The 27115-nt window shown below is 33.3% G+C and overlaps 1 protein-coding gene across 1 annotated transcript in view; it reads left to right on the top strand.

Annotated features, from left to right (window-relative positions):
- Positions 1-27115, top strand: part of LOC129220057 (dynein axonemal heavy chain 5-like) — a 274414-nt gene that overhangs the window by 92523 nt on the left and 154776 nt on the right. The window contains exons 27-29 of the mRNA XM_054854398.1: positions 4562-4734; positions 5483-5661; positions 6706-6893. Coding sequence (XP_054710373.1) covers positions 4562-4734; positions 5483-5661; positions 6706-6893 — 540 coding nt within the window. The remainder of the gene's footprint in view (positions 1-4561; positions 4735-5482; positions 5662-6705; positions 6894-27115) is intronic.

The following is a 27115-nucleotide window of genomic DNA, read 5'->3' as shown; positions in this document are numbered from 1 at the left end:
TTCACGCGAATTAATTTCTGCAGCCGATAATTTTATTCGTATTTATCCAATGGATTGTGACTTAAATTGGAATAAAAAAGGAACTATAGTTCGGATTTTTTTCGAACTGGTCTATAAACATTCCCAGTACCAAAAATAACAAGCGGTGAAAGTTTCAGCCAAATCTGCCGGGTAGTTTTTGAGTTCATGGATGACATACAGACAAACATTCATTTATATATATATAGATTACATTTCAACCAGCAAGATTGAGACTCATCTATTTTCACACTATTGTTTCACCTTTATTTTATCGACGAGCTATCTTTAGAGAGGTATTTTTGAAAAATGAACATGAATAGATATTTCAGACGTGAAAATAAATAAAGCTGTAATACTTCGCCCCCAACTGAATAAATATGCGGCAGTAAAATTATCGAGAAAAGTAGCAAGATATAAATTCAAAGTGACGGACTTTCTGAAAAAAGAGAGAAAGAGATAAAAGACCGATAAAAATTATATGTGATTTAGTAGTTTATCTTTTTGTGAAATAACTTTCATTTATTGACGTAACTGTGCAATATCTGCTCTTATTTGTTATCAGGCATCTTTTGGTTTTATTTTCTTCAGATATATGATCAAATGCATACGCTTCATAAATGTAAAATTTTATGTATTAATTTCTAAATTGATATAGTATCCTGAAATTAAAAATCATAAATGGAATATTTTAAACTTAATAAAAAGATAATGTCCATAAACAAAACCTCCAATATATATATATATATATATATATATATATATATAAATTAGGGTTGGGCTATGCATCGCCAGAAACCGGTGTGCGCCCCCCATCGTTATAGAATTTTACTCTAAACTAATGCTTCGATACTGCTCCGATGTATTACAGATACCAGTCCAGGGTTGCGGTTGTTTTAATCTCTAATTTTTTCACAATAATTTTAAATTAGCAGTGTGTCAAACCAATCTGGCTTAACTATGAAGGTGCGAAGAGTTAACCCTTCATTTCTCCCAAAACATGTAAGAAGGTAATAAATGAGGCATGAAACATTTACTTCCATACGAATTTTCCATTAGAAAACATTTTCCATTCAATCATCTACTATAGTGTTGTGCCAAGGGCCACATAGTTGCATCGTAACTGCAAGTAGACACATCCTTATGTTATTATTTAAATGAAAAAGCTTTCTCAAAACTTTCAAAACGACAATTAATACAAAGCTGATTTTTAAAATCAGTTTTTTGATGGTTATGATGATCGATAATTTATGAAAATGCTTAAAAATCACTAATAATTTATTGCAGCGTAATTTAAGTAGTTACTCCATGATAAATCAATGTGATTTGCTGATATTGTCACTTTTATAGTATCCATATGTGGACGTTTTCCATTCATTATTGTTTGAAACCATTTTCGGGTAATGGTTCTTGGTGCAGTGGCACTTTTACCTAGGGCATTTGTAATTTTTTGACTTTAGAGTACCCAGAATTTGGTTTTTCCAATATTAATACTTATCTTTATGAAATACTGATTAATGTATAATAAAATGTGCATAAAATCACAATTTAAGTCCCTACCTCTGTTTTTATGCGAAGATAAAAAGGCGGCCCTAGGTACGAAAGTCTTTCCTACAATTTGTATACGTTTTAAACTAATTACGATGTCAAACTTTTGATGATAGTGCGGTGATGTAAAGGAAGTTTTTAATGACGCAATTCAAAGGTAAGTTGTAAATAGTACTTTGCACTTTATTATCAGCTTTATCAGATTTTTGAGCTAGGCTGAATGAAAGTGTCACTCTTGTGACACATTTTATCGGACAAGGTAATTGTCAGAATTAGAATACGTAAAAACACACTAAAATTTCACATTTAACCAAATCGAAGACATTGAGCAAAGCTGTTACGGTCTCTCTTTTTTTTTTTTTTCTTTCTGCGAGGCACAGCGTTTAAACCAGACCAACCTCCAAATTGAAAAAATAAAAAACATAAAAAAATTATGTACAACAAATTTAAAAACTAGAGCAAACAATGTAATCAGGCAATAAAGTGATATAAACAAAAATAATAAAATCACTCTAAAAGTAAATGCGAGTTACATTGCAAAAAATAAAACAAAAGAGCGCTACTCAAGAATAAACAAATCAAATACGTAGAATATTTAATTTTGTGTTTTTCCGTGGAATCTCATTTAGGTCGAAGGCTACGTTTCGCAAAAGTGCAGATACACATTACAAATTAATGTCAAACCAAGTTTAGCTTCTGCATTCATTGGTGATGATAATTTCTTCACGAAAGTTTATTTGACTAATCGAGACCTTCAATGAATAATAAAAACAAAATCGTGTTTTTGTATTGGTTTCACTTGTTTATCGCTCATCTGTTCAATTGTTTACAAGAAATTCGTGTTTAACGTTTGGAAAATGATTTCATTTATGTTTAACTTTCACTTGATTGACTGAAATGTTGGTTCTGAGTTTCATAATCAATTCTTTTTTAAAAAATAATTTTATTTACTTCGTTTATTTTATTTATTTTAAGTTTAAATTGTTTGTTGGTCATAGAAGAGTCAGCATTGATTAAACGTTGTGTTTCGCGAATTTAAAAAAAAAAATCCATTCTCACGGAATTTAGGAAGGCAGCAGACTTTTATGTGTTTTTGACAAGTTTTTATTCTGACACTTCCCTTGTTAGTGGTAAAACTAGAGTAGGAATTCCTTCATTTTCCGTTTGTAAAATATGGTGAAATGTACAAAAGAACAAGTATATCGAATAACATAGAGCAAAAGAAAAAAAATCCATATAAGAGTCCTTTTCATGCTACCTTTTAGCAAAAAAAAATGTAAGAAAGAAAGAAGGAAAGAAAGAAAGAAAGACAAAATATACAAAGGAAAAAAAGAGAAGGAAAAACGATAAACAATTCAATATTTTCCGAATGTAAAATACACCAAGGGTGCTCATATGGGGGAGGGGGGGGGCAAGTAGGGGCTCAAGCCCCCCCCCCCTTTGAAATTAGAGCTTCCTTGCTTTTAGTACTTTTTTCTTTGCAAAAATGTAAAAACATTTTTTCTCCAGCAATTAATGAATAAGTTATTAAAAATGTCAAATTTTAATAGCTCTAATCTGTACTGAAATAGGTTTCTATGGGGAAAATGTCCTTTTAAACCACAGGGAAAATATCTGAGTACCCCCCCCCCCCCCCCTTTAAAACTTTGCATATGGGCGCCCTTGAAATACACCCTCGTTATAAGAAACGTAATGATTTCAGTTTCACTGACAGAACTAAAATATCCATTTTCAACTATCTAAAAATATGTACAATTGAAAAGTAAAAAAAAAAAAGAACGGAGAGAGGAAGGGAGAGGGGTGACAACACTTTGGTTTTAAGCCTTTTTTGTCAAATATTGAAGATATTTGAACTTTCGTGTACCTTTATCGACAATGGGTTTGTGAAGAGAGCATATTGGAAAATGAATGACATTGATCAGCTGAAAGATACAAGCCACGTGATTTATATGCAATAAGCGGCATATATTTGTCTGCATTTATTACAGAGGGATAGAAATGGGAAAACGAATGACACTAAAAGCCTGAGAAATGTTCTGCAGATTGAAACTGAATTGTATATGACGCAGAATGTTTTGTGATTCACGAAGCATTATCGAAATATTCACTAACGTATTTCCATAACACGATAGTTATCCAATTTAATATCTAATACCGTTTAATGGTGAGACTTCACGAATTGCAAAAAAAAAAAAAAAAAAAACACCGATCACATACTATACTCATACTGAATATTCTCTCAGTAAAATATTTCAAATTCTGTATTTTTAATGTTTCAACCGATCACAGGAAATGCTAAAAGACCTTCTTAGTTTTGCTTAGACAGAATGTCACTCTCCCCCCCTCGCCCCCAAAAAACCCCCATTTCTTTTTGTCACTGTTTACACGCATAAGTTCTTCCAAAAAAACAATGAATGGGCATTAATTTCTTCTGTTTTTGTTTGTACTTAAAGAACTTGTTATTTGAAATAATTATTAAGTTGAGAGTTTCCAAAGGAAAAAAACCTTCTCTTAGCAGAACGATACTGAATAATTGTTACAGTGACCGCCGCTTATATGGATCGCGTTTGATCTAAACAGTATTGATTCCATAAAGCAGCTGATTCAATAAAGCGGCTAGTTTAATAAAGCTGGATTTTGTTCTGTTTATGACAAATTGATTCGTTAAAGAGGTTGATTCAATTAACCACTGATTCAATCAACCGGCGTCCACTGTAGTTTTTTCACCTTTAAAATAAAAATTGGTTGCAATGTCACGAGAACAACTAAACTATGCCAATTTGTGTGATAGTAAAGATATTTCTTCGCCTTTGGCAGGTTTTTGCATTACTAAACACAGACTTGGAGAAGTGTTTGTTAATAAATTCATTGTTTCTTTCTTTCAGTTATTGAAGCAAAACGTCTGGTCGAATACCTTTCTTGTGTGCCACATTTGTATTTTTTGCATACCATAATGTTTGATCGATACCAAATACTTACTTCCTTTTCCTCTTAGTGCCGCTATGGAGTGAAATCTGCTAAAGATTTTGACTGGATGCGGCAGTTTCGATTCTACTTTGAAGCCGATGATGATCAGACGGTCATTGCCATCACGGACGTTAAGTTTATATACCAGAATGAGTTTCTTGGTTGTTCCGAGCGATTAGTTATCACTCCACTCACCGACAGGTAAGAAAATATCCAATCAAATCGGAAGTCCTTGACCTAAAAACTAATTTACTTCAAATTAAAATTGACTTTCAGATAATAATGAAATTCCAAATTTTACCAATACCTTTATACAAATAAAATATACCTACAAATACTACAATCCATATGCAATATAGCGGCAGTCCGGTTGTTACATCCAGAGACTGCACGTTAGTCCTTGTTATAGAATCAGTCGTCTGGAATAGTGAATAACCGAGCTGGAGCCAGTTGTCATCTCATTGAAGCTGAGAGTGCCAACAAACTGGTAGCAAAAGAAAATTTAGCTCCCCAACTGGAGTTAGCAGCCATAGTGCGGTTCATTTAAAAATTACGTATCATAAGAATTGAAAAAGCATTCAAAGGTACTGTCTGCCCACGATTGCTGTGGAGTTGGCAAACGTCCGGTTAAGACGAGTCGATCTGCCTGATGGGGAAAAGTAAAAGTTTTGATTCGCGGGCTTCACTCATTTCTAAGTGACTCGGCTTAATTTAGAGGCTAACTCACATCTGCGAAAGCTGGTGGCATCCCTGAAAAATAATAGATGTATCCATTTCCACCTGTTAACCGAATATTAGAATTTCCATATCATCGCCCATTAAATTTGCTCTTAAGTGTTCGACAAAACAAATTTAACTAGTTTTAAAAAATATTATTTAGAAATGTTGCATTTGAATAACAATTATTTTATTAAGGATTTCCTTTCTTTTTCTCACTATATTGACGTAGATGTTACATCACGTTGGCTCAAGCACTTCACATGCACATGGGTGGAGCTCCAACTGGACCTGCGGGAACCGGTAAAACAGAAACTGTGAAAGACATGGGTAAAACCCTTGGCAAATACGTCGTTGTCTTCAATTGCTCTGATCAAATGGACTACAAAGGACTCGGCCGAATCTACAAAGGTAATTCAACACGAAAGAAAAGAATTTCTAAAAAAAAAAATCTTCTATATTTTTTATTTATATAATTCAATACATAATAGAAAGAGTAAAAAGATAAAGTACAATTCTTTTACTGGGCACCGCAGCTGTTTAATGAACTAACGGAAGATGTTAGGAATGAGAAGAACTTCAAAAAATATAAACAAGGGTTCAATGAATATATACAAAATAACGACATTCTGTCAATAATTAACTTTTAGCTGATAAAATATACTGACTTGCCAACCCTGGGGGATTTTGTATTGTATTTTTTATACTATTGAATGTTTCAATGCGAGTTATTGTGTTTTTTTTTTCGGAGTCAAACAGTCGAATTATTGTTCTGTGTGAAATATTTATTACTTGTGTAAAATTAATTTGTAAATATTACTTTTTAATACATATTTGTGTTTGTACTCCATACTAAACCAATTAAATAACCTTTGACGCTCTTTAGTGTTGAATTTACTACTAACTCATGTTGAACTATAGTCAAGATTTTCTTAATATTTTGTTATGACGTTTGTAATTTATGTTTTATAATTTGTAAGTTTTAACTTTATTTTATTTTGCTTACTGTTATGTATATGTATTTTGTTAATAAATCTTATCTTATCTATCTATCTATAATTATTTTTATTTGTGAATTTATTTATTTTTGCCACGAAAATCCGTGTTTTGAGATGCTTTACGGCGGGGGTCTACAATCTTTTTTTTTGCTCGACCGCCATTGTAAATTTTTGGATGCGAGACGAGTGAATAATTTAGCAATTTCTCTTCGGATTGTCTAAAAAGCATTGCCCCCCCCCCGCCGGCATACAACCCCTTTTTTTAGTTTAACTAAGCTCTAAGAGGTAATTTTTGAGTTTTTCTGGGTTTATCATTCTTTTAAAAAATACTAGAAAGGAAATATATCTGTTTTTTTTTCTTCTTTCCAGTTTTTAAGCTTTCCACTGGCCGTAGATTAGGGACTTAAGCTTCATTTATTTCAACCATGAAAGTTTTATCTAATTAATTTATTTTCAGGATTAGCGCAATCTGGATCTTGGGGTTGTTTCGACGAATTCAACCGGATAGAATTGCCCGTGCTATCGGTGGCCGCCCAGCAAATATCTATTATCCTCACATGCAAAAAGGAGCGCAAAGAGAGCTTTATTTTCAGCGATGGGGACGTCATCAGGATGAATCCAGAGTTTGGATTGTTCCTCACCATGGTAAGGTGTAACTCTGTTTAAAATAAATAAACAACTAAATAAATATGAATGCCAGTCAAGTACTATCAAGATGCCAGTCAAGTACATCCAGATGCCTCTAGCGATAAAGCAAGAATAACTACTATTAGACAGCAAAGAAACGATCAAAGAAATGCGATTACTGGTAAAACAAAGCAAACGCGGAGACTTATGAAGTGAATTGCAGAGAATAGAAGATTCATAAAATAAAAATTTAAAAAAATCATAGAAAATTAATGAAAAATATTTTTAAGAATACAAAGAATAAAAAGAAGTAATAAATAGAGCAATTGAGACAGCGAATTGGTACCCTAAAACCTTTTTTAAAAAAGTTCTTAACAAAATATTTTAAAAAACATCAATTTTCAGTTTTTATACAGTTAAAATATTAAAATCAAGAAATTTCAAAAGGCACCGAATTCATGTTTCTACGTTAAATAATAGAATGAAAAAATCAGTTATGAGATTAGCTGATTCAACAGCATTTCAAACGCGATTTTCTCAAAACGACAAAAAATTTAAATTTATGTTCCTTTTTCTAGAAAACAATTTTACATGTTGCTCTGATATTTTTACATTTTATTTAAATATTCCTATCTACACTGAAGTGAAATGTCTGCTTAGGACTCGTTTTTTTTTATATATAAAATGTTGTTCATATGGATAAAAACAGCCTTTTTTCAGTAAAAAAGTGAATATAAGTGACAGTTTAGTAACATTATGAAATAAACAAAAATGCCTTAAAATGTTACTTTAGTGAACTATTATATTTCCCGTAAAAACACTGAGGATTGTAAGTTTCTATTATTAAAACTTTTTGAGAAAAGGGTACACAAAGTTTATCAATTTAACATTACGCGTATACAGAAAATCGACATCCCTTAAAAACCATGCAAGCAGCGGTGTGAACGGGGGGGGGGGGGGCACCTATTCTCCCGTGATTTTTAAAATATGTGAACATATGCAGAAAGAGACGTAGGGTAAACAATATAAAGAAGAGCCTTAAAAGTAATTTTTGACGGTCCCCAACATTTCTGTGCACGTCCCTGCATGCAAGTTCATAAGAAAATTGGAAGAAACACAGTGCATCTTAAAATGAAAATAGTTAATTGAATGGGAATACAATAAAAACGAAAAAGGTAATCAAGAATCGTTGACAAAATTAAAACGATTCCCCAAAATATGAACAAATTCACAAAAATTAAGATCTGGCAGGTTTGATCATTTTTTGAATGATACAATACTTTGGTTTGTTCTGTTCCATCCAATTGAAGTTATTCTTGCTTTTCTGGGTACCGGTGAGAAAGTTTCTGTTTTTAACTTGGTTTGCATTCGTATTGATTCTTTAAATGGTTTTCTAACTTTCTCGTGCGTTTGCAGTGGCGTAGCTACAGTGTTTGCCGCCCGGGGCGGTTCCTCAGTTTGCCGCCCTTTCGTTGTGCAACAGCTAATACATTAAACTGTCAAAGGCGTTTAAATTACAACAAGAAATTTAATTAAAGGAAAAAAAAAAAAATCTACATACTTACAAAAGAAAAAAAAAAGAAAAGAGGGGGGGGGGGTCCACACTTCGAGAAAATTGCTAAATTTACGTTAAAAATCGAACTTTAGGCAGTTTTTGGTAAAGTGAGCTGAAAGGGCGGGTTGGGTTTGCTTCCGATTTTTTTTAAACTCAAGTCTCTTTTAGTGTTTCTTTGTTGACGTTATATGGTCGGTGGGCACCGCAAGGAAATGTTCTGAAATGAAATGCAGCTTTGGCTACTTTCTGGAGAGCTTAAGAAAATCGGTAATGGTCGGACACTCAATATGAAAAGTTTCATCTCTGAAATATGCAATTTTAGGCTATCTTTGGCAACGTAATTGCATGTGTATTCTGAGGCAGTTGTAAGCTTTAGAGGAAGTAGGGACACTGAGGTTTCTTATTGAAATATTTTCTAAATTGCAATTAATTTTAAGGATGTTTTTGGTAATATACTGGAGTATGAAAGGTTCGGCTTCTTCTTTTTTTTTTTTTGAAAATTGTTCAGCACCAAAGTCTCAAAAACGCAATTCTAGGATATCTTGGATGATATTAAAAGGGTTCCCTAACACCTAATGGCTCCAAAAATGTTATGAAGCCAGCCGGCTCTCTCATGGAAAATTTCCGTAATTGACGCCCGATTTTAGGCTTTGTTTGATATAAATAAGATTGAGAGCAAAAGGAGGCAGATGGAGGTTTTCCTCCTAAAATCTTTCTTCAAGCTGAAATTCATTGAAGGCTATATATTTGAGAAGAATGAATTAGCGAGCTCTCCCACCTGCACAAATTTACATAAGCGAAATTTTGGGCTATCTTTGGGTACGCTTGGAAAAGTTCTGAAGAGTTCGGCTTTCGTCCTCGAAAATTTTCAAAATTGAAGCTTCCAAAACGTAGTTTTAATCGTTGGAGACGTTAGATGAGTGGAGGGGGGGGGGGGGTGATTAAGGTATCTTTCTCGGAAAAATTCCGAAACTGAAGTCCTTAAAGCGTATTTTAAGCTATCTTTGATCACGTTATGAGATAAAGCATAGTCATGGTTTAAATGCAGTTTTCAAAAATTGATATTGAAGTATCAAAGTTTTAAAAACGTAATTTTCGGCTTTATGGTGAGACTTTAGAAGAAAAGGTAGGAGTTTTCTTCAGGAAAGTTTTCAGAATTAAAGTCCTAAAAATGTACTTTTCGGCTGTGTTTGCTACGTTAGAGGAAAAGACAGTGTTCGGGGTTCTCCCAAGAAAATTTTTAACATTGAGGTCTAAAACCGTATTTCTAAGCTATCTTCTGTGATATCAGGAAAGAGATGAAAGATTCCAGAGCTCTCCCCCTAAAAACATTTTGAAACTCTCTGTCGCGATGTTAGACAACAGAGTAGTGAAGGTGGGACTCAACTGCAAATCATTTGAAACTGAATAAGATAAAACACAATTTTAGACTATGCTTGGCCAAATTGAGGGACCAAATCAAATGTTGAAAAATGAAATTCGCTTTCCTTTTATAAGGAATAGACTAACCAAGTGATCCAAAATTGCCGGATAGATTTTATACTCTCAAAAGCGAGAAAACAGAAATCCCTTTCACTTCTTTTGAAATAGAGAACTCTTGTAATGAATGAGAAATTAAAGTAAACTCTGCAATATATAATGCCACCCCTGTGATAAGCAATTAATTTGTTTTGTGTACCATTGTTCACCTCCCCCTCCCTTACTTACTCTTGTCACCATTTTCTTGAAGTTTAAAAAAAAAGTTTTTCTTTCACTAAGAGGTTTTCAACAAACTCTCTTAAAATCCAGTGGGCAATTCCACGGAAATGGGGAACTGATGACCAATTTTTCAAAATCCTTTTTTTCTCACAAATTAGGTATCATTTTGAAGCTTATAAGTTGAATTATATGAAAATAATAAAAATTACCACAAAAGTTGATGTTTATAAGAATTACAAGCCTATGAACAGAGGTATTTTTGACATGCTACCATGATGGATTTTTTGATATCTTGTTGGAATTGGTATTTCAAACTATACTTGCAATATTTTTCACATTGTAACTGACTCAAATGCCTGACACAACACTTTAGAACAAATGTAGCATAAAAAATAAGACCAATATAAAATATTTTTGTCTTTAAAAGCTTATTTATAACAGGCACTTTGATAAAATTACGTCCGACACTAAATTGCCTAAAAGTTTGTGCTGTATAAAATAGGATGGATTATTTTACAAAACATTTTACCAGCAAATTAGAACATCAGTTACTATTGAAAATGTGCAATCCGAACAAAATTCAAATAAATAGTTTTTTGTTATTTTATGGTGTCGGACGTAAAAAATTAATTACGTCCGACACCAAGATTTTTAAAATTATTACCTCGTTCTGATTATAGAATTTCTCTGATTCAAAATAGAAGGGATAGAGGACAGTAATAACATTGTTTCTTTATACTTTAGTCATTAAATGTCTTTATTAATAGTACTATTACTTAAAAACATTTTTTTAAACTACGAAACTGGTAATTGATTAATCATAACTTGTCCAATTTGTCACTTAATTTTTTTTTTCTAGAAGCACTGAACTTATAAGAAATAGTTTTTTCTTTATTTTAAGCATCTCAAAATGCAGCAATTTTACAGCAGAACAAAATCCTATCTGGCAAACTGGGCGCATGCCATGCCCAAGCCCCGATCTTCATATCCCTTGTGTGGATTTTCAAAGAATTCTCTCAAACGTTTGCAATAATTTTTGATTCTTTGTTTTATACTAAACTCGCTGGGAATTATTTTGTAAGTTACCTTTTAGAATATCTTAAAAACCAAGTGACCAAGCACTAAAAATGTAAAGTTTTCTCAAATAGACCCAGCTTACAATTTAAGCAAAGATCCCTATTAACAAAATTTACATTTATTTGAGCAGAAATTCAACGCAAAATTAACTCGGAATTTCTTTGCAGTGTTCCCTGGGAAAGGAGTTGTAGACAGCATAGTGGGTAAGATAAAAAAAAAAATGTGGCGTAATGTAAAAGCTGGAAGTAAAATGACAGGGGGGGGGGGGGGCTCAACCAAATCAGACCACCACTGCAACCAAAGGTTCATTGTACTGGAAAAGCTGGAATAGTGTTGAGCGGTAGGTCACCAGAATTATGCATCTGTGGCTCCTTCATTAATCAGCAGTGTACTTTAAGTACACATATCATCAGAAGAGACAATACATAATTCAGAAACATTGCACCAATATTTGAGAAAATCCTTGAGCACTGCATGCACTGAGTCAGAGCAATTTTATTGAATAAAATTACTCAGACACTTCTTCCTCAAATACTTAGGATGGTTGTTCTATTTAAAGAATAATTATATGACAGTGATGCATTGGATGAATTTGAAGATATGGAATTTGTTGCACAACTTAAAGTACATAAGTGGATTGCGGTTAACTATGAGTTTGTACATTACACAGGATGCATTCCCCTGTTAAATGATTCAAATATCTGTGATATATAGGACAGAAGGGCACTTTAAACGGCAAAAAGAGGAAGATAAAATCTTCTGTACAAAAAAAAATATTTTTTAAGAATTTTTTTCCACCTATACCAATTAGAAGTGGGTGATAATTAACATTTACGAAATATATTTGATATTTAATGTTGTAATTATCTAAACATCTCATTTATTGTCATTAGCATATTACTCAAGGTTTAAAGCAAAGTTAAAAGTAATTTAAAAAGGTTTTAAACTTTTGGTTACGTCCAACACCATGGTAATTTTGTACATATTACGTCCGACACAAAGTTTTTACGTCCGACACCAATACCAAAGTCCCTATTTTTGCATTTAATACCTCTAAAATTAAAAAAATATTTATGAGTAATTAATATTTCATCATTGCTCTTTGACATAAAAGTAGTTACATTGTTGCAGATTAAGCCATTGACCTGAATCTTGGATTTTAGTTTTGCTAGTCTCATTTTTCAGATTCAGCTCATACGTCCGACACCATGAGTTAAATATGTTTTTTCTTAAAATAAAATTTTGTATCAGAAATTCTTTTTATGCTCAACAATTCTACATACATCAGTAAGTATTTAAAAAAATATTTTAATCTATGTCAAAATTGCTAACCATTAAAGGTGTTGATCTTTTGAAGTGAATTTCGTGCAATTCTTACGTCCGACACCCCCCGTGGAATTGCCCCAGTATTAACTCTTTCTTATAACGAAAATTGAAAAACTTCATTGTTTTCTTCCTCCTGAGTTAACTTCTACAGTGTAAAAAACATTGACCCCATGAGTGTCACTTGCCGCCCTTTCAGATAAAATGCAAGGAGTTGTACTGATATGCTATCAAGAAAGACTTTTGAAAGTTTTTGAAAAAAAAACAGAAAGTATTGTACAAAAGTAATTTTAATCTGGTAGTGAGACACAAAAGTCTTACATTCTGTATTAGCTACCAGTTTGTTTGGCACTCTTGGCTTCCTTAAGAGGTCTCCAGCTCAGTAACTTTCAGTGGCGCCGACTCCATGGGGCATGAGGGGGCCCGAGCCCCCTCAAAAATATTTTTGAGGGGGCAGAGCCCCCCCAATAAAACAGGAAAATTATTAGTTACATTATGCTTTTTAAACTCATAAATTTATCTTTTATTTTCCTTGTTTGAAGATAGTTTACCTTGTAAAATACATTCAGTAATGAGTTAAAATAAGTAATTATTACGGTTGTGTAAGCAGGGTAACTGAAAACGAGTGGTGTGAATAATGATAGTGTAACAGTGCTGCGAGTACTGTAAAAATGTCCCAGTGCGCGAATTACGGGTCAAGTCTGTTGCCGGTGGGCAGCGCTGCGGCGCGCTCACCTAAGTGTTGCTGATCCGGAAAAATATATGAGAGTTTGATTTGTATATAAAATGGGAGGCGTGATAGTTTTGAATACTTTTAGGAATTGTGTTTAAAAGAAAACCTTCACAAAATGATAATCCTTCCCTTCCTCGGAATCGACGTATACCAAAGAAGTGAAAATAACGAAGGCAGCTCACCGCACACTTCCTTCTACTTCGACTTCCGCTACTTTCGCAAAATGGCTACAACGCGATTTTTTCTCCAGTATTCAGACCTAACGCGAATTCCACACCCGCAACACGAAAATTCTCGGAAGGGAATCGTGGTTTGTTCGTATCGATTTTGTTATTGGCTACTAAATTTTTTTTTTCATGAATGGATCTTTATCCTTAGCATCGCTGAGAGTGGAAGTTCGTTTTTCATTTTAAATGCGAAAGTTTTAATGAAATATAATGACACCTAAGAGTGCTGTTTCATTTAAAGTTTGTGAAGATAAAAGGAGAAAGTTTCTGACAATTAAAGAAAAGCTAGAGCTTCTTGAAAAGCTGACGCTCAACTAAAAAATGCGTTGAAGGTAGTACGAGAATTAGGTATGAGTGAATCTTCCATACATACAATCACAAGTCAAGAAAAGGAAATCCGTAAAAATTCACCGAGTAGTGTCTTAGTAAAATGCAAAAATTTATGAAAATGGAAACTGCTCCTGTATTGTGTACAAATATCATTGATGGATCGACTGTTCAGTACAACTAAAGATGCATTTTGCTTTTTCTTAGTATATACTGTGCCTACCGTATACCGGTTTATTTTTCTTTTCTTTCCCATTGATCATTGATTTTGTACATCGTAGCAGTATTTTATGTTGAATAAAACGGTATTTTTAAAAACAAGTAACATTTAGTTCTTTATATAAGAAACAGGAATGTACAGTTAGAGTTAAGAGATGGTTTTTAACAATGTGAGGGGGTGTTTGCAAGTGTCGAAAATAATTGGGTACGTTTATAAAAAAATTTACACATACCCTTTTCCACAACGCGAAATTTCGACTTACGCGAAGGGTCTTGGAATGCATCCCTCGCGAAAGTCGCGACTCGACTGTACTACAAGGCAATATACATTGAGGTTTGTAAAATGGTGCAATTTTGCATTATTGGGCCATTTGCATCAACTGGACTCACACAGGTTATTGCAGTTGAACAAGAATGCTTGCTTTTATTAAACAGAGGTGAAACATTTTGAACTAGTATGTTGTGGCCATCACGAAACTTTCTTCTATATTTTTCTTTTTTTTTTTTCTGATCCCTCCCCATGCTTGACGAGGAAGCAATATTCCCAACAAAAACAAAATTACACATGCAAAAACTTGACGACTATCCCAATGTCTGAATTATTGCAAAAGCAAAGCAAAGAGCGAAAATTGAAAGTTTTTTTAAAAGCCTTGCTTGAATTAATTACAAATATTTTATTTGTTAACAAACATAAGATGGCAACAGTTAAAAATTTTAAATCATTGAGATAATATTTCCTATCATTTCCATACAATTAAAATCACGAGAAATACGCAGACGACAATCTATTACGATTTATCTTTCTTATTGTTGCATTAATAAAAATATTTTTATTCACAAAAAAAAAAAAAAAAAAAAAATCAACACCTCTTGGAGCGATCGGCGTCAAAATTGAACCAAAGCCTGTTTACACATGGATTCACATATATTCCAAATTTCAACCAGAACGTAGCATTACTTCTTGAGATAGGACACTCAAAATGGAAAAAAAAGAACGGGTGATTGCGCTACCCCCTTTTTAGCTGTTGACACAAAAATAAAATCAGTTCTTATACCCACTAAGGGCTACTTGCCGATAAATTTTTCTTTCATTCCGTTCATTATTTCTTGAGATACAGCAGTCACAATTGACGACAAAAAACGTTCCATAGCTCAACCCCCGTTTGCGTTATTGACACCAAAATTGAATCAGCACCTGTTCCTGTTAATACCAACATATGGACCAAATTTTGTTTGATTCCGCCAGTTACTTCCTGAGTAATAGCAAGCACGCGTAACTCGAAAAACGTCCCATTGCTCCACCCCCCTTGGAGGAATTCGCGCCAAAAACTAATGGGCACAAGTTCACATAGGGGCACATATGTGTACCAAATTTCGTTCGATTTCATGCGGTAGTTTTTGTTGTAGAGCGGCCACAAAAAACTGGTCACACACAGACGTGACACACATACACACACACATACACACACACATACAGACAGACAGACATTTTCCAAAAATGGTCGAAATGGACTCAGCACACCTCAAAACGTTCGAATCCGTCAAAATTCGAAATTCGAAAATTTGCACGAATCCAATACTTTCTTCTATATATTAGATATAGAAGAAAGTAAAAATCAACTGAGTTTTTCAAAAATGACCTAGACATTGAGAGACTGCGTTTACGCTTGAATATGTTAGCCGATATCACTAATGAAAAAACAACTGGTCTTAAAAAGCATGCGTAAACTAAATTACCTTTTCACAAAAATACTGTGTGTTCGTATTTATTTTTTCCTTTTTCAAAAGCCAAAAAATATGTGTCGGGCTTGTCGACTTTTCGGGGTTCTAATGTTAATTATATGACTTTAAAATGCTTTAACAAAACTTTAAAACTCACCATTTTTCATCTCAGATTTAGAAAATTTCCTGCGGCATGCCCCCCCCCCCCCCAATATTTTTTAAGTCGGAGTCTTTGGGAGTGTTCTTCAATGCAAGTCAAGCGCCCTACCTTTTCCATGCCTAGCTACGGCGCTGCATGACTCCCCATAAAATAGAACAAAAAAAAATGTCTCTTACTAAGACAAGTGGCATGATCTAGTTGAACCAGAAAAATTTGTATACCAAATTTTGCATTGTTTTACTTTGAAAACGCCATGTCGCATACTGTTTGTTTGTTTAAATTATACACACCAGAAAATATGTAAATTGGAATATTCAAGGCACAAAAATCGACCTTTATTTTTTGGGGGGGGGGGGTAACCTCCGTGGGATTACATAACCCCATAAACCCCCAGTGATGACTGGCCCAGCCCCCTCAATAATTTTTCCAAGTCGGCGCCCCTGGTAACTTTCCTATGCCGGGCTGATGGGTGCTAATAAGCACGATAACTGCAATCCTCGGCTGGAAATGACTGAGCTGGCGGTGTATTTCATGTATTTCTGCTTTTGCCCTGGCTATTGGGCATTAATTTACTGAATACACCATGCCTTGCCCAGGCAAGGCCTTTGCCTGCAATCCTCGAGTTGAACCGAACCATTGTTTCGGTCACTCGTCTGGTCTGCGCTAATTCTGTATTAGCTACCAGTTTGTTTGGCACTCTTGGGCTTCCTTAAGAGGTTTTCCATCTCCAGCTCAGTCACTTTCCTATGCCGGGCTGATGAGTGCTAATAAGCACGAAACTGCAGTCCTCGGCTCGAAATGACTGAGCTGGCGGTGTATTTCTGTTGGATTGTTGACACGTCTCACCTCCAAAAAAAAAAAGCTCTTGAGAAAAAAAGTTGAGAGGTTTATTTTTTTCCCAAACGTATGAAAAAATACAGAGAGTGTAATCACCTTTCTGCAAGTTGAACCTTGTCAGAAGCATAATATTCAATCAGATTGGGGGGTCCGGGGGTTTCTCCCCCGGAAACATTTTGAAATTGTAGTTATAAAAACACAGTTATAAACATTAATTGGGAAGGTTCGGTGGCTTCGATCGGTACGATTTGGTGGTCTCTCCTCGGAATTTTTTCAAAATTGTAATATCAAAAAAAGCAACTAGTAGTATAACTAACTGATAATAAGCAAATAAGTAGATACTCTTCTGTTATGTAAGGGAGGGTGGGCGGGTTCGGGAATTCTCTTCCGAAACGTTTTCAAAATAGTAGTTCTAAAAACGCAGTTTTAAACTATGTGTGATAATGTTAGATAGAGAAGAGATTCGGGAGGTCTCTTTGGTTTGTTTTACCTTTTTCATCCGCCATTAGACGGTGGCTTCAGTGCCCTCTATAGTTTGTTGGAGCTGCGAATAAGATTTACGTATCGGATACAGAAGAAAATAAAAATGGTTTAAGAAAAATAACTAAAATTCTTTGAGAATAAACTGTTCTACTTCCAACAGTGGAACCTAACGTCATTGAATGTTTTATAAAAATCAGCTAATGATAAAATGAAGCAATAGTCAATTTAAAAATGGTGGAAAAAAAACGAGAATAAAGTGAAATGAAAAATTCTACAGTAACTTAAATACAAATACAAAAGTGACGACCAGCAACAGGCTCTGGGCCCAGCCCCAGTTAGGCTGGTCCTAGTCAATTTACAATCCCCAGTGGAAATCAATGGCCCTCTTAAAACTAGCTACTCCCTTGCTCATTACCACCTCCTCCGGTAAGCTGTTCCAAGGTTCCACTACTACCCTGCTAAAATAATAATTTTTCCTAATATCCATATTATCCCGAGACTTAAATAACTTAAAAGAATGACCCTTAGTCCTGTTTTCAGTGCTTAACTTTAGCCCCGTAATTTTAGCCCGTTCATTTTAATAAATTTAAACAACTGAATCATGTCCCCTCGGTTTCTGCTTTGCTCAAGACTGTACATTTTTAGCATTCTAAGCCTGGAGTAGTCTAAATGAGAAAGTCCATTTATTTAGCCTTGTAGCCCACCTTTGAACTCTTTCCAATACATTAATGTATTTCTTAAGATAAGGAGACCAAAACTGAACAGCATACTTCAAATGAGGTCTTACCAAACTTCCATATAAGGGCAAAAGAACTTCCTTAAATTTGTTTGAAATAGATTTATTGATAAACCCAAGCATCTTATTGGCTTTGTTACTAGCTATGCTGCACTGTTGACTAAACTTGAAATCCTGATTCATTAAGACGCCCATATCAGTAACTTTTTCTGTCTGACTAATGACTGAACCTTGCAAATAATAACTTGCACACTTATTTCCATGCCCTAAATGTAGCACTTGACATTTCCAACATTAACAGCCATACCCCATTTATCAGCCCACTCCGTAATATGATCCATATCCTCTTGCAGCTGATTTTCTTGTTCTTCATTTTCTACAGTCCCCATAACTTTGACATCATCAGCAAAACAATTCATGTTCCCAGAAATGTTTTTATGAATATCGTTCATAAAAATAATGAACAAAACCGTCCCTAACACTAGTCCCTGAGGAACCCCGCTTAAAACCTCAACTCCATTTAGAATAATTTCCCCTTACAACTGCCCTTTGTTTCCTTCCGGTCAGCCAGTTTTTTACTCATATGAAAATTTTCCCTCCTATTCCTATATCAGCTAATTTGCTAAATAGATCAACATGCGGTAGCTTATCAAAAGCGTGATAAAAATACATTGCCCCGGGTGAGGATCGAACTCACGACCTTCAGATTCCACATGTGGAGGGATCATGAGACTGACGCGCTTGCCTACTGCGCTAAAGGGGTAGTTTCCTTCAGTCAAAAGTACTACTTTTAGTCACTGAAATTGATAAAGTAACAAAAAAAAAAAAAAAAAGGACCCAGAAAATACTTTTATTTTCCCAACAGTTTTTTTAAAATTAATTTTTTAAAACGTCCGATTTTTCAAACAAGGCGTGGTCTTGATGACGACACAAATGATGCACTTAGGCACATCTTCAATGCGTTTCCACGTTATGATAATAAAGAAGCGAATCGAATATTGCGCCTTACGCTTGCTAGCAACCATGTCGTTGCCAATACACGTGAATAAAGATGCGAATTAAATATTTTGCTCCGCGAATGGCAACACTGAATGGCATTTCATCATTTGTGATGTCATCGGCAGAAGCGTAAACAATAAAAGCGCACCGATTTAAGTATTTTTTTTTAAATATTAAACTAAAACAAATTATTTAAAAAATGGTCAGTTCCTATGTTTTTAAGCTTGCTTTTTTTTAGAAAAAAATTCTTTTAAAATTTTGGAAACGACCCCATTTATGAAGAAAATATATTAATTTTCAAGTGATAAGAGCTAAAAAATATACTGTTCGAAAACTTCAAAATATGTTTTGAACGATTGTTTTGGTGCAAATGAATCCATGAAAAGCTAGAGCATAGGGGTCAAAATTCTTACAAACAATAAATAAATAACAGGAGGAAAAAAAAACAAAAAACTTTTTATTTCAGCCATTTTTGACCTCCCTCTCATCACTGTTACACGTCTTCCTCATACAGAACTGAGCTGCTTCCAGAAAGTCTATATAAATAAAACAAATATAATATATGTGCATGTTCCCTAAACAAATCCAGTTTATATCGGATCTCGACCAAATTTGACATATACGTGGGCACCCGAGAAGGAACGTAGATCGATTTTCAAGCGGCAAAAGAACTGAACCGTTCGAATTTTAGTTTTAGGTCCTTTAATGGCATTAAAAGGCTCTTTCTACCCGAAATAATTATTCGATCGGTTTAATTTTAGTCTGATTCGAAAGCCCGCAAAAATACCCGTGAAGTGGATTTACTTCCCTTGGATTTCAAGACCATCAACAAAGCTGTAAAGTCAACAGGAGAAAAGTTGTACACATTTTTAAGTAAAGGAACGTCAATATCAAATCGGAAATTTATCGTCTACTGACGACCTCAGTTTTAATTAACGTCAATAAAATCATTGAGAAGAAAGATCTGTTGCCATTTTTTTTCTCGACTGTAAACAAATAAAATTCTTGCTTTTGTTTTGAGGTTTGCCTGTAATTTGGGGATTCAAAATTTTTCCTTTCTGGTTATTTTTCCGCAATCTGTCGGGAAATTTTACAGATTCTTTTTTTTGTTCAAGCCTGATTGTTAAACACATATCACTTGACAAAACTTTTATTTTCGAGGTTAGATCTTGCAAAGTCGGGTGACGCAGATAGTTTATAATAAATTTAAAAGAATTCAAATCGTCTGATCCTAATTTGCAACAGATACTGACTCCATCCCGTCTTTGATGATCCCTTCATTGAAAAAGAGACATGGCTGATAAATTTGAGAATGAGTACGTCAAAAAGATATTATTCATACATGTATTTCTTGTTAAATAAGTTTAAATATTGTTTTCCTTCCAAAAATCGTAAATTTCATGTTTTAAAGAGAAAAAAAAACTTCTGGACCCCCCCCCGTGTGGGCAGCAATGAGCGTAACCATGGAAACGCAAAAATAAAATGGTTAACAACTTGAATGGAGATGAGATTTTTTGAAATTGATTTAAAAAGTCTTGTAATTTTTTTTCCTTTGGAAATAGAAGCTTAGTTTTGCGACCATAGGTCGAGATAGATCTGGAGTAAAATATGTCGCTTTTTCCAATAGTGTCAAAAAGAAAACTGTGGGAGTTCCTTCACTTTTTATTGATATATTTAATGAAGGAAGTAGTGCCTAATTTCAACTAAGCCTAGAAAAATTCGAGATAAAAACGCAAATGACTCCCACCGCAATTAAGTTAGACCATTGAAACAAATTGCATAGAATTCTACCCTTTCGAAAGATATGTAATAGTATTAATATCAGGGTTGGCAAGGTTTTGGACACTATGGTAAAAACCACGGTAAAAAACCCTGGTTTTTACCGTCCTGTCCAAAACCCTTGTGTCCAAAACTATATTTTTAGAGAAATTGTATTGTGTGAGAAAACATCAAAAACAGAATAAAATGTATATTCAAATAATGTTTTATATTGAACATTTATCCAATGTGAACATCAACTTATTTATGCCTCTGATTTTAATCTAGTTATAGAAATTGAATTCTTGATTAAAATTTAAACTTGTATGCATGAGTTTAATTTATTAATTTTTTATTGTTATTATTATTATTATTATTATTTTATAATGGTAACCAAATTTACTTATGCTTGTGCATGTGTGCAAATGAAAGCAGGGTTGGCAAGGTTTTTACCATCTGGTTCAAAACCTTTGCGTCCAAAAGTGTCCCAAACTATTTTTTGAAAAACCATATTTTGTGAGAAAATATCAAAAACAGAACAAAATGTGTCAAAATTATGTTTTTTTTTTTTTGACTATTTAATATATTTATTTAAAGTGAACATTCAAGCATATATATATATATATATATATATATATATATATATATATATATATACAGCAGATTTTAATCTAGTTACGTAGAAATTAATTATTTTTGTTTCCATAAACCAGATTTTTCGACATTTATGCATGTGTCGAAAGAAAGTAGTCAAAATATAGTGCAATAATTGACTTAAATGCAATAAATGACAATTTTTTGTAAATACAGAATGTATTATATTAAAAATATGAACTAAAAACAGAATAGCACAAGTTTCAAAATATAAGTCGTGTTTAATCATTAATTTCTTGTTCTTTAATCTACGATTTAAAAAATAATTTTCATTAAAACATCACGCAAAATTTATTTGCAAAAACCATTAAAAAAATGAAACTTTTTAAAAAATATTGTACAATTTGATAACATTCCTTTGAGTTATAAATGTAACTGAAATTAGTTGTCTTGGTAGCAATGTGAATTTCCTTTCATGACTGTACCAACTATTACAAAAGGAAGTTTTTATGTGATAGAGTTATTGGCATTTTATTTTAAGTAAAATATTTTTTAAATGAACATTTTGGAGAAAAGTATTATCAAATACTCATCAATTAAACCTCATTAATATTTATATTTATGCATTACAAATATTGTAGTAAATACAAATTGATTAGACCACACCCCTTTAGCTTTAGCATAGTTTTGGACAGTTTCGGACACTTTTGGACGGTAAAAACCACCTGTCCTGTCCTGAACCAGTTTTGGACAGTCCAAAACTCAATCCTGATTAATATATGTGCAAGTAATTTTTCACCCCCATATTCGGGAATTTATGTGAAAATTGGATCTAAACTAGAATTAAAAAAAAGAATTACTCATCGTTTTTTTTTTCTTTTTTCGAACTGGTCTGCAAACCTTTGCAGAGCTAAAGGAAAAATACTGTGAAAATTTCAGCGAAATCGGACGAGTAGTTCTCGAGCTTTGCACGTTCACACAGACGCCTTTTTTGGAGACATTTTATACTATGTAGAGATTTCATTTACACTTCTTATTTACATTTCTTCATTTAATAATTCTTTAGTTTTGTATCCATTCACACTTTCATTATTACCTCTTCATTTTTTTTTTTTCTCATATACAGGGCTTAAAAAAAATCATGATTTTCTTTTTTTGAAAAAAAAAAAAAACTGATTTTTTTTACTTAAATCGGGAAAAATCAAATACATAAAATATTTATTTGATTTTTTTTCATTATATTAACACTTTTTTTGAAAATCCGTGGAAAAGTTAGTTATAAGAAATAAACTTAATTTATGGAATATTCTACTTAAAATAGATAAAATCTACACAAGGCATTCTACTTTTTCCCCTCTTTTGTTATTGGATTATTCAAATATAAATAAAAGGAAATTTTAAAGGACAAATTAAATATTTAATGTGAACTTTTATTAAAAGGAAAAATAATCACAATTCATACAACAAGAAAATGAATTCTGGGGATTTAGTTGTTTTGTTGTTTGTTTTGATGCTTTGTCCGTCCCTAAATTGTTACGAAAGCTAGAATAAACAAAACCAAAAGATGAAAACTGTCTTTTTATTCCAGCAGATGAAGCTACAGCTATTGTTGTTTGGCGTATAAACTGGATTTCTGGTTCTGTGATGCTCTTTCTAGGCTATCTTCCATTGCATAAAGTGAACTTACCAGTCATAATCGGCCATTGTATCTGTTGCATTTTTATCAGTCGATGCTGATTTTAGAAATGGGCCACTTCTTGTTTGGAAATTGGCTACAATGCTGACAAGGCTTGGACACATTTCGTTAATAAATTCCAAACCTTGATTATTTCATCCACACTAATTGAAATTTCATTTTGATTCAAGACAGAGGGGCTTAATAAAACTCCTGCACAATGGCATGCATGAATTGCTTGTTTGTATCTTTCGTGGTATTTACCTTATTTGATTCTTATCGATTGACTAATACCGGAGAGCACAAGATATTAATTTTTGAGAGAAAGGTTTTAAGAAGCATTTTTGGAGGCATCAATGAGAACGGTGCCTGGAGACGACGATTCAATTTTGAAATTTACAGATTGTTTAGAGAACCTGACATAATAAAAAGCATAAAAATTAGGAGAATGAACTGGGCAGCCCATGTCTCTCGAATGAACGAAGAAAACCCAGTAAAAAATGTTTTTGCTGCAAAACCTGTGCAAGGCCGTATCCAGAAATTTTTTTCGGGAGGGGCCCGGATTAGCACATTGCCCTAACACACACACACACACACACACAAATAGTATATATAGACACACCAAACGCATAAAAATGTTAACATAGAAGACTTTTTGTCTCGATTTTTAATGATTGGACCGTTGTTATTTTAATTTCTTATTATTTTTCTTATTCACCTTGTAGTGATAAGGATAACAGGAGAGTGTCCCTTTAAGTCGGACGTAGAAAATTCTGTATTTTGAGGCCTTATATTAGGTAATTGAGACAGCAAAAATATTTAAAAAAAATAGACAAACAAAGTCTTTTAAAAGTTATACATTCTTTTGCAAATCAAGATCACACAAAATAAAAATTGCTTGCTCGACAAATCATGGAACTTAATGGACAGAAAGGAAAAACGGGAGAGGAGAAAAGCGAAGCACCCCGCCATCTGCTCATATTGGCTTTTAGTGAAGTTTATTTTTGATCACTCCCCCTACCCCCTATTTTTTTTCCATTAACTGCCCTACAGTATGAAAAATGTACAAAACAGTTTAAAAGAAATGGTGTAGACATTCAGAAAATAAGAACGGAAGAGTAATATTCTGGTCTTTTGGACAATTCATACTTTATTTTCTTGATAAAATACAAAATTGAAGAACTTTTCAAGGAATTTCAAAAACTTAAATAATTTTCAAAGACTCTCGAACAGTTGAAATTATTTGAAGCTTTTTATTTACACTTTTCAGAAGTTGATTGCACAGTCTTACAAAACGATTATAACTTTGTAAGACACACCCGTTTTAAATAAAAAATAAATGCAACGAAATATTTCTCAAAACAAACTTTTTTTTTCAATCACAAGTGGTGCAGAAAATGAAAGAGAGTAGAGTAAGTGTTATTTTTTTCTCATACTTTAAGGTATTAACAGTATGCAGTAGAAGTAAGGGAAAAAAAACAAGCAATAACAAAAGAACTTCCATGATACTGAATTCGGCATTTAATAAATGCAAGACAAGAAACATATCAGTCACAAAAATGATCTTGAAAATTATGCTACAGAAACGCGAGAATCGTGATTTTTGCATTTTTTACTCAGGATGTATCAAGGAGCTGAATTTGTCACATCTTGGTAACAAGATACTCGCCTAATCGGAAACTAGGGGCCCAGCCTTTGGGGAGTCCCCGGCTCGAAATCAGTACAGTGTATGTTTTATAAGAGTTTTAGGGGGAGGAGGGCAGGGTCGTGCACAGAGGGGAGAAGGGACACCTGTTGGCCCGGGCCCGAGCTTAAATGGGGCCCAATATTTTTAAACCTAGGGTTGAAAATATGGGTAAACAATATGGAGGGGGCCCAAAAAAAAGCATTTGTGACAGCCCCAAAATTTCTGTGCACGCGTCTGGAGGAGGAAGTGCACAGAAGTAGACTTGAAAAGTCTACCGAACTGACAAAGGGCCTGCCTTGACCCTGGACTGCCCTGAATTGAAGTGGCAAAGAGAGCAGGAAGTCCTAATTAAAGGTCTAAATTTCAAGTTTGCCTTGCAGCTAATGAGAACAAGAACTGCTTTTTCTGTATTTCTTCAAAATATTATAAATTTTGAATAGTAGCAAAATTAAGAATTAAAAAAAAATTGTTATTTTCCTTTTCTGACAATAGGAATTTAAAAAAAAGAAAAATAAAAGCTTCTTCTGTTTTACGGTACAAAACATTGCGGGTTTCGGGGGGGGGCCCGGGCCCGTCAGGCCCCCCCTCTGGATACGGCCTTGAACCTGTGACAATTCGAGGAAGGGGACGACCAAAAATGAGATGGTTGGATTCTGTTGAATCTGACTTCGATATTCTCAAAGTTAAAAATTGGAAAACCCAGGCAAAAAGTAGGACGTCTTGGAAGATTCTCCAAAGGAAGGCCTTGGCCCACCCTGGGCTGACGAGCCAACTATGATGATGATGATGATGATTCTTATCCAACACTTTTTCAATTTTTAAAAATTATGTCCAAACTAAAAAATGATTAAAATCAATGATTTCTTCAAAAAAATCGACTGATTTAAATCATGCCAACCTTTTATATTTATTCATTCATTTTTTTCTTTGATCAAAAATATGTTAAATACTCGAATAGAAAATATTTCAGTAGAAAAATATCTCATTTTTCACTTTGCCGTAGGAAAAAAAAGAAGTGACAAATTTCTAACTTTTTTTGGCTGTACAAATTTTTTGCCTAAAATAAAAATAATGCTTCAATGCAAGTTTCATTACAAAATACATTATTCTTTCTTTATATACTGTAATTTTTAGAACAAATTTTGTTCATTTTAAAAATAGTAAGTTATCTTAACTATTTCACTTTGGGGCAATTCCATGAAAAGTGAAACCATTAGGTCACAAGGGCGCCCATATAGGGGGGCAAGGGGAGGGCTAGAGCCCCCACTTAGAAATTAGATCTTCCTTGCTTTTAGTACTTTTTTCTTTGCAAAAACATAAAAAACAATTTGTTCTCCAGCCATTAATGAATAAGTTATTAAAAATGTCATATTTTAATGGCTCTAATCTGTCCTGAAATCTGCTTCCATGGGGAAAATATCCTGCTAAACCATAGTTAAAATATCTGAGCCCCCCCCTTATAATTTTGCATATGGGCGCCCATGGTAGGTCAAAATTTCATATTGTACTTATGTTGCTATATTATATATCATTGTAAAGCTTAAAAAGTGTATTTTCAGAATATTGCATTGCTTTTTTTAAAAAAGTTAAATAATAATTTTTTTTCCAAGTCGGAAGTATGATATTCGGGTCTTCATAACAATTCAAAACAGTGCTCCACTGTATAAGCTTTTATTTGCTTTGTGCAATTAGCATATAAGACATGTTACGTCCGTAATAAATATATTAATTTCTATCATAAATTTTACAAACAATATTCATGATAACTTTATGGTTGTAGAAAGCTTAAAATCTCTAGAACAAGTATTTCAAAGAAAATTTTAGGAATCTATGAATAATTCACATGAATATTGGCAATTGTATGACAATGTATACATTTTGCTGTTTTCTGAGTAACGTCCGTAATAGGCAGTTTAAATTTTTGTTACTTTTTGTAATCAAGCAATCTGCACCCAAATTTTTGGTAGCATAAATAACATCAAACTATACAACAGAAAAAAAAGTAGCTTTTTATGAAACCAAATTTAAATTATGTGTATTTTAAGTCTGTGATTGTTATGTCCGTAAAGGTGGAATTGCCCTTTCTCCCACATTCCCCTACACATAAAAAAAGATAAAAAGAATTACAGCCAAACTTGCTTGAAAACATTTTGGAGCATTGAAATTAAGAATAAATTAAGATTTAGACAAGTAAATTTAATTTCTGTTATAATTTGTGACATGATTGGAAAAAAAAAATTTCAAAAAGAATAAAGCACTTCTGTTAAAAATATTTAATTTCTATAAACACCAACTTTAAAAAATAATATCACAATAAGATAAACTCAATAATAAATATTCAATAGGAAACATTTTTGGTCTTTTATAAGTTTAACTTAAAAATCAAAACTCAATATTTTTTCCAATGGATGTTGTACAACTATTTTTGAA

The sequence above is a fragment of the Uloborus diversus genome, chromosome 4, assembly GCF_026930045.1.
Source record: "Uloborus diversus isolate 005 chromosome 4, Udiv.v.3.1, whole genome shotgun sequence".
NCBI classification, from domain to species: Eukaryota; Metazoa; Arthropoda; class Arachnida; order Araneae; family Uloboridae; genus Uloborus; species Uloborus diversus.
The sequence above is the reverse complement of the archived record's forward strand: the minus strand, read 5'-3'. Positions and strand labels throughout refer to the sequence as shown.